Source organism: Dendrobium catenatum, unplaced genomic scaffold, assembly GCF_001605985.2.
Source record: "Dendrobium catenatum unplaced genomic scaffold, ASM160598v2 fragScaff_scaffold_35, whole genome shotgun sequence".
NCBI classification, from domain to species: domain Eukaryota; kingdom Viridiplantae; phylum Streptophyta; class Magnoliopsida; order Asparagales; family Orchidaceae; genus Dendrobium; species Dendrobium catenatum.
This window is the reverse complement of record NW_021318497.1, coordinates 649,263-658,871: the sequence shown is the minus strand read 5'-3', so window position 1 is coordinate 658,871 and position 9,609 is coordinate 649,263. Positions and strand designations below refer to the sequence as shown.

General features: G+C 34.3%; 1 protein-coding gene across 1 annotated transcript; it reads right to left on the bottom strand.

The window, feature by feature from the left end:
- Nucleotides 1-442: 442 nt before the first annotated feature.
- On the bottom strand, nucleotides 443-7,715 carry LOC110096900 (60S ribosomal protein L21-1). The gene is made up of 2 exons (XM_020823049.2): nucleotides 7,429-7,715; nucleotides 443-883 (listed from the first exon to the last, which is right to left on the bottom strand). Exons 1-2 carry the CDS (start codon nucleotides 7,663-7,665, stop codon nucleotides 626-628), a joined length of 495 nt encoding a protein of 164 aa, XP_020678708.1. The 5' UTR covers nucleotides 7,666-7,715; the 3' UTR covers nucleotides 443-625.
- Nucleotides 7,716-9,609: the final 1,894 nt, after the last annotated feature.

Here is a 9,609-nt window from a genome sequence, read left to right as displayed (position 1 = left end):
GCAGTAGTGGGTTTGATGTTTTTTTGCAAGTTATTTGTTGGGTGGAGCAAATTTATAACTGTTGGTGTTGTCTAAAATTTAACTCAATCCTTCACTACAATGTCAACCCCTATTTTTTCATATCCTTACAACAAAATTTTGCCACATTACATCATTAAAGTTTTCTATGCAATTATACTGAAAATCTTCAAAAAAAATTAGACCTGATCAAATTGACATGAGTAGTGCAGTCATACTCTCACAAACCATATAGGAAGAAGGTCAAATCAAATATTTATTTATTTTTTTTGGGACATTTAGGCCAATTAAGGCAAACTCATGCACACCACACATACATAAAGGCTCAAACCTAGGACCTCTTAGTTGAAGCATAAGATCTCAACCAATAGGCCAAGGTGAGCTGTATGCAAGTACTTATTTTTCACACAAATGAACGCAAAGATGTCAGAAATGCAGAATAAATTTTCAAATTACACAACGCTGAAAGAGTAACAAAGATGATTGGAACAGTCGAAAAAGATATAAAAAACAATGTTCAAAATCTAAACAACTTGTTGTAAAAGTTCTCTAGATGAAAATAGTAAAAGAAGGTAGGAGGATGAAGTGATAAATAGGAGTTGTGAATTCAGTAACCTCCCTTGAGGTCATTAACAACATCATATGGAATAGGTGTGACTGTTTCTAATGTGGCGCCCTCAACCATGAAACCAGGCTTAGGTCCTTCGGGTTGCCTCTTTGTGCTAATGATCTCGCCACGAGACTTGGCCTCGGCCTTCAGCTCATCGTTTTTCTTCTTCCTCAGACGGAACTCTTCCGCGCATCTTGAAGGCTGAACGTGCTCGACACGGACATGGATCCGCTTCTTAATGATTCTGTTGCCCACCTGATCACATAAAATAAGCTTATGGGAATTTAGCAAGTTCACCGTTGCAGTCTTTACAAGTCACCACTAAGAAGTGTCTTGATGTAAAGCATTTGCTCCGTATGCACAAATTGATGGAGACTTCGAAAAAAAAATCTTCGTGTATCATTGTTCACTAATAAGTAGGTTGCAGTTGGCTATCTTGCGTTGTCCATTGGCTCTTATACTACTCCACTATAAATACTCCTTAAACCTTTTGATCATCGAGTATTCCACATATTTTTTAACTTTAAAAGGGAGAAGATTTTGCGCTTTAAAAGTTCTATTCAATCAAGGAGTGATTATGCGCTCATTCTTTACATATTCTTTTAGTACAAAATACAGTAACATATTCCTCCCAGTCTATTAGTTTTCTTTATGAATGGCTTTGTATTATTTATAATCCTTTTGCATAGAAATTATATTGTTCTTGTAATAATTGGCTATAGCCTTTATCGCAATCAAAGACTCAAAAAACTTAAAAAAAGTATTTCCTTATATATACCTAAGCATTCACTTAAGGAGCTATTTGGTTGATTGAAAAAAGAATGCAATATAAAAGAAATATAGTGTAAATAGAATGTAGTATAAAAGGACAACTTCAGTGTTGTTTGGATGAGGGTAAAATAAATGCATGAGATTATTTTTCTGTTTAGTTTGAAATAAAATGAGTGTAATGTAAAGTCCAAAGGTGTTGATGGTTGGTGATAGTGATGGTGGGTAGCGGTGGCCAACGTTGGTGGCCTGCACCGATCTACAACATGTTGCGATGGTGGCGACGGTGGGGTGACTGGTGGGTTGTGGCCGACGGTGTTTGGCGGTGGTGGTGGCCTATAATGGGTGGCGGCGACAACTGGCAATGGTCAGTGGTCATAGGCAGTGGTCGATTGTCATGACAATGCTAGGTGATGACAGTGACTGGCAGCGGTGGCGGCCCAAATATATAAAAAATAAACTATAGGAAGAATTCTAAATAAACCAAAATTTTACACTACAATTGTTTTACTTCAGATCAAACACCAATATTCTTAAAACCCCTATGTTTAGAATATTTTATACCTGTTTTACTTCACACCAAACAATTCCTAAATTGGAGCCCTTTACCCATTAAAAGGTGAAGGCTTTCTTTAAAAATAAATAAATAAATAAATAAAAGGTGAGGGTTTTCCTTCCTTGAAAGTAAAAAAGTTGTGAAAAGCATTTCTCCATCAACTTGTGGACAAAAAGAGTGATTATAGTAAAATCCTTAATAAGATGGTCTTTAGGTGTCGAGGTGGCTCAATTTGAGCCAACAAATGTAAATATCCTAGCTTCCATTTGCTCTATAACAAGATTTGGATTACTAGCATTATTATTTGCCTAGTTTACATAGAGATGAATATGATGTCTTGAACGGCTATGTAAACACATATTATTGTAGATATATAATATTTACAATTATTTCTTTATGATCATCATTAACTTTGTGTCATTATCATTAGCATCATATTTTGTATATTAATCAACTAAATCTTGCTATACATATTTGTGTGATGATTAAAGTATTGAATATTTATATGCTTATGTGCTAGAAAAACCTTTGTGCTTGCACTTTAAATTATTCAATAATACTAATCATAGCATTATATATATATAATTATGTTAATATTGTGAACACGTGTCATAAATTAATTTATTAGCGTATAATTGAGAAGATTCACTACATTGATGCTTACTCAATTACATCACTCAAATATAATTCATCTTTACACACATAACATTATATTATTAACTATGTGTTTAGTTTAATTTTTTCATTTATATTCTGTTGTGGATATAAAATAGTTTTTTTTTAATCTCTTGTGCTAATTGAGTTGGATTAAATTAGTTAAATTTTGAGAAAAAAAATTAAAACTCAAAAAGTGCATACCTAATTCATTCCTTTTTGATGTGCCTTAAACTAGCAAAAAAGCAATCTTTTTTTTTTTTTGCAATGCTACAACAACATCAAGTCTTTTTCACACGACATTAGAAGTTCTCAACACTGCAGAACAAATGGAAAAGGGAGTAAGGATGGCTGCAGCAAGGTTTCAACAATCCAACATCCCCACATAGAGAAAGATATGGGTATTAGTGAATTTCTCATTTCTATAAATTAGAACATAATACTTCTGAAATTCTAAACAAATAATGTATAACTCATAACTGAATTTAAATTTGTTTTATAAAAATTGGATTGAACCGGATGGAACAAAAATTAGCTAGGCATATCTGACAACAGACCAATAACCAACCAACTGCTACCGAGGCATCATCTACAGATATCACATAAATTTTCATGCATGTTATGAATCTTGTCACAATTATCAACACATAATATAAAAATAAGTTCTAATAATTCTCACATATAAAAATTCATACACCTGGTAGAAGCAATAATAGTTAAACTATATGACTAAAAGAGATTGTCTACTAAGAAAATCCAATACTCAAACAACTACATGCTTAGGGAAATTCTAAAGCTTGCGATCAGAGCAATCAAAATTCAAAAGCATTTTAAAAAAAATTTATGGAATAGTAGTTTAACTTGTCGATCAAGCTTCGCATTAGCTTATTTTATAACCAAAAACCATATAACATTGGAAATATATCCAAATAAATGAATAAAGGGATTTCTAATGGTATACTACTAAAACTTTCATATTTATTCGCATATCATATAATTCTTTTTTGATCACTAATATTACACCCATATTCTACTAAACTCTTGTATACCACCTAAACATCTAATAATCATTGCGGTTATATAAGACTGATTTTAGTAGAATATAGTAATATACTAGTAATTAATAAAATTGAGCAATATCCCAATATATATGAAGGTTTTCAATGGTATAACAAAGCTTAAGTTCTCCCGTGCTTCTTGGAACACTTCTCATGTTCAAGACAAGCAAGATGGCAATGTTGGTTACAAGGCCCTGTCACAATGGCATTCAAGTGCAAGGTGTTGAGCTTGGTGGCTATCAGGTAGAAGAATAGAATGGTTGGGAGGGAGCTGCAATTGCGGTGCCATCGAGCTCGAGCCATCAACCTTCATCAATTGTGAGAAGGACTACAGTGGCATCGGCAATGGTTCAAAGGAACCAAAAAAGAAAGCCAACAAGGCAAGGCCGGCTTCTGGGCGTTGTTGCAAGTGCCATCCCAGTGCAAGGAATTGAGCCTTGTGATAGCGAGAGATGAGAACAAGAAGGTTTTGAGAGAGCTAGGGATTATGGTGTTGTCAAGGTATTGATAGCCTTTAACAACTGGGAAGCAGCAGCATTGGAGCCACCAATGGTTCCAAGAGAACATGAAAAGCAACAAAGAGAAATGGCGCACAGCTATGTTAGAGGAATTTTGAGCTCTTCAAACACGAGAGATATAGAACCTTGTTCTACCATCCTCAACTCACAACATTCTACGGGGCAAATGCACCCTTCAAATTAAACTTAATTCTGATGGAACCATTGCCAAATATAAAGCTTGACAACCAGCTCAAGGATACAACCAAGAACAATGAATAAACTAAATGGACACAATCAGCCTAGTAGCAACAATGCCACTAATTCACATTGTCCTTGTGGCTGCCACTCAAAACTCATGGTTGATCATTCAAGTAGACTATCCTCAATGCTTTTCTCCATCACAAACTCAACAAAAAGACATTTATGTCCCAACCTGAAGGCTTTGTTGATATCCAATAATCTCATCATGTATGCCTCTCCTTCAAAAAGCTCTATAAGATCTCAAACAAGTACTAAAACAATGGTTCACTACTTTCTCCACTCACATTCACCAAATTGAATCCAAAACCGATACAACTGATCCATCTATAATGCTTTATAGCCAAAACAACACCATCTACATATTGATCTATGTTGGTGATGTCCTTCTCAACAGCAATGACTCCAACACCATCAATCGTTTACTTCAAAACCTTCAATAACACTTCCACATGTGCAACCTAAGGATTGCCTCTCACTTCCAAGGCATTCAAATAATAAGAACTTCAGCAAGGATGCAACTCAAACAATTGCAATATGCCTTAGACCTCGTACATAAATCAAACATGGACACTTGCAAACCAATTCAAAACCCAATTACACTCAAAGACTCCAATAATGAATATCTTGTGACTTCCGCACTCCATAACAATACAAAATTACTAGGCTCTCTTCATTTATCAACAATCAAGCATGTCAACATATGCACAAACCTCTTAATATCCACTTCCAAAGACTCAAATGCCTACTTCAATAAGTTCAAGGAACTACAACTCTCAACCTACTTATAAACAGAGGAGATATTCAACTGCAAGCTAGATGCACCGACACTTCTCCTCAAAGAGCCGTGCAATGTCCGACACCGTATCCGACACAACACTTGTCCAACACTACTCCGACACGTGTCGGACACGCCGAAAACGTGTCCGATTAAAAAATATTAATACAAATTGGACACGCGTGTCTGACCCGCATATCTTAAATATTTTATGAATTTTTTAAAATATAATCTCTTGTATTTGGCATGATTTAAACTAAATTTTTTATTTCCTATCCACAACACCAAATCAACGTCCGCACTTAATACCCAATCATCAAATATTCTCATTTTCATTTCTTTTTGGTAGTGAAGGTATTTTCATCTCCTCTCTCGATGACTGATAAACGGCATCGACGTCTGACTCTCGACATCCTAATACTAATCATTTTAAGGACAAATTCTAGTTAAATTTATTATTTTTAACTTATTTTTAAAATTATACTTGTTTAATTTTTATACTATTTTTTAAATATAAAAACTATAATACCGTGCCCAACCCGTGTCCGTGTCCTATATTTTCAATAACTGACGTGTCCCGTGTCCGTGTCCGCGTCATATCCGTGTCGCCGTGTCCGTGTCTGTGCATCATAGACTGCAAGCCTACTCAAACTTTTAATTGGCTGATCGCAGACCTCCTACTAGCTTACCACGCATTCTTAGCTAACACCAATATCCTAGCTTAGTACCTCAACATAAGTTGAATATTGGATCTTAGCCACAACTGCTACATACATCATACAAGTTCAACGCCTATTGCAAGAATTTCACCTACCATATGCTCAAGCAATACTGCTCCATTGAAACAACATCTCTGCTCTAAAGCTTGCTAACAATATGTGATTTCATGCTCACACAAAACACATCATTTCCTCGACAACTTCATCAGACATCATCAATCATCATGTTGCATCTCAACACCATCTTCTTGATACCTTCATTAAAACACTAACCATCCCCTTATTTCTCCAACTTAAGACCAAGTTACTACTTTGACAGACAACCATCAACTTGAGTGGGGATAATGATGGCATAAAGCAATCACAACGATTAGCAAATGCTTCCACTATTCTAGCTGCATAATCATGATCACTATCTTCTAATACTTGACTCATCTCAACCAATTTATTCACGACAACCTATATCCTCATTAAACCAATATTGTGTAATACAATATATATGCACAGAACAACCATAATGGCTTGAAATGAAAAAGAAAGAAGTTTTTATACACTCTGATTTATTTCTTTTCTATATAATATACTTCTCTGCATTCTACCTTTCAAATTATACAATACTCACACCCCATAGTCATCACGGTCAATTTCCAAATTTTATAAAAAGAAATTGAAGATTGAAAAAATACCAAGAAAATGCCACCTGCATTTTAAGAGTTTAGTTACAAAATTTAACCAACATTTAGGCTAAATCCTTCCACAAACAATTTTATGAGCCACATAAATTTACTGCCTAATTAAATCCTGTTTAGACTAAATCCAAAATTTAATCAATATTGGGGAAGTAGGTTAAGAAATTTAAACTACATCGCCATTATTATGTCTCTTCTTCTCCTTTATTTAAATAATAAATTTACCAAACAATTTGGTAGGATTTAACCAAATTTAATATCTATAATGCAAATAGTTTTAATATTTAACAACTCCAAGGTTAACTAAATATGGATTTACAAGATTTACTAAATTCTACTTGAATTAAATCGTACATGTAGCCGAATAGCCCCTAAAATTTCAGTTGCCGATCAAGGTCCAGTGAACTAAAGTTCATCAGCAGAGATCCCTCCAACAACAGTAAATACGTCAGGAAACTACGGCTATGAAAAAAGGCCCAAAATGATCATGAACATAAATAAACTAAAATTAAAGTCTCCCTACACGAGATAAATAAAAGAAAAAAAAAATATTAAAGCAGTAATATGCTCAACTTAACAGATTTTATACAGAGGGGATGTCAAAAACATAAAAATCTACACACACTGATCACGCACGCTTAAGAGCCAAAAGCAAAGCAAAGCAGCGTAACCACAAAGAAAGTTCAGAAAAGATAAAAAAATAAAAAAGAATACAACAAAGACATGATCTAGTTGTCTGAAACGCATGAAATAATAGGAGGTTTATTTATAACTATCAAATTATAGAAGCAGATCGTAAGTTTACAAAGAAGACGATCACCTGTTTGTTGATTTCAACTCCAATAGCCCTCTTTGTGACGTTCCATACTTTACCAGTCCTTCCATGGTAGAACTTATGAGGCATACCTTTGTGTATGGCGGCATTAACCTTGACATCAACGTAGTCCCCAATCTTGTAGGTTCGAAGGTACGTTGTCAAAGGAACATAGCCCTTCTTCCTGAAGGGCCTCGCGAAAAGGTCGCGAGTTCGCGAACGAAGTCCGTGGCCCGCCGGCATCTTTCACCGTCTCCTATCCCCGACTGCGATCTTAAGAGGATGGCAGGGTCTAGGGTTTGTATTCTTAAATAATGTATCCGGGATGGTAAGAAAAGTCGAAATAGCCGGTTGATTCATATTTAATTACGATCAAGGGACTTTTATGGGCCGATTCCTTGGTCAGCTCCATTCACTTCAAATGTTTTGTTTGCAAATGAGTCTCCTTCATTAAAAGTAATGCTTCAAAATTCAATTTTAATTTTAATAATGATCTTTTAAAAATTGAAGGTTTTATTTAAGATAGCTTTTGGTCATTATTATTTTTTTTTTTAAAGAAATTTTTGTGCTTAAAATATGCTATAGAAAACAATAAGAAAATTGTCCCATATGAAATCTAAATTTCGATAATTTTAATACAATGTTTAAGGATGGAAAACATTGAGCAAATAAGAAAATAATTTAACAATTTTAGAATACCTATAACTTTATAGAAATTCATTAGAGGAAGATAATATACTTTGAGATATAAAAATGAGGTTAAATATTTTTTTGTCTATCATATTCTTCAAAATATTACATAAACATTATCCCATTATATCACCTTAAATTTCTAAAAGGCCCAAGCAAAATGAGACGCATAGTAAAAGCTAAATCAACTAAAAATTGGAATGTTCAATTTATTCATCATCATCGAAATATGTACTCTCACTAATTTGTATGCATGGAAGTCTTTGAACTGAGCTAGTCTGGTGCTTCCACTTTTTGTCACCTATCATTGTTCATTAATTTCATCTCTAAGGGTATTGCCTCCTCCTCCTTAGTGGCAGTTGTATCATGGAGTGTGAGCAATTTGATTTTGAAGATCAAAGTTGCATCTTCTTGTGGTAAGCCCTCTCATTCATGAGTTGTTGAATTGCAAGAGTGTCACTCTTTGAGATGCAGTGAGTTCAATATGATGGTTTGCTTGACCATCAGATGGTTTCCTATGTATCTATTGGTATCATCATCACCATGTGGAGGAGGTGGCACTATAATGATGTTTGCTCAAGAAAGAAGGAATGGATGATCATGGGATTTGTGATGTGATTGGTCCAAATCATTTAAGCACTTTAAAGGGGTCCTAATTTCTTCTTTGTAGTTTGGAGTATATTTGGCGATCGACAAAGGTTTGACGATATTGTTGTAATTTGACCAAGAGTAAATTGCCTGGTTGGAACTCCAAATCACATCAGTGCTTGTCTGCTCAAAATAATATGTATAAAAAATGCTTTATTCTTTGTTGAGATTGTTGTGAATAGCCCTACATGCGGATGTATGCCCCTTTCAACAACTCGTCAATAACTTCTAGTACAGATTCATGGCGTACATAAAGATGAAGGGCTAATGGTACTCATTCACATAGGAATACAACCCATGGAGAAAAAAAAATCTATAACTTTGGTGTATCAATTATAAAACACATGCAATAGGTATTGATTGAGTCTATGTTCTATTACTTCAGTCTGTCCATATGCCTTTGGGTGAGCATCATGCTATAACATAATTAGTGTTAAGTGGTGTTGTGAAGGGTTATCTCCAAAAACTTTCCATTTAACTCGATCTAGATCTAAGATAATCATTTTTGGCACTTCATAGGGTTTTTAAATATTTAATATAAATAGTGTGTACGTATTATTATTATTGTTGTAAAGTAAGGGGAAAGAGTTGAGAAGTGTGCAAATTAAATAAAGCAATAAATGATAATGATAATCATGATATTTTCATGACAACATAGTGATTGTCGTATAATAAAATTTATGACAATATCTTCTCATATCACTGTTGAAATTGGGAGTGACTAAAATAATTTGATAGGTACAATAGGTTTATATGTTTTTGCTTTGCGAATTGGATAGGTATGGATACTATGCTCTCCCATGAATACTTATATTATATTTTGATAATTGATTAGTATGTACTAGGAAA

Coding starts and splice junctions, on each gene's coding strand:
- LOC110096900 (XM_020823049.2), bottom strand. CDS start 7,665: ATGCCGGCGGGCCACGGACTTCGTTCGCGAACTCGCGACCTTTTCGCG. Junction 884..7,428: donor GAGTTGAAATCAACAAACAG/GTGATCGTCTTC, acceptor TTATGTGATCAG/GTGGGCAACAGAATCATTAA.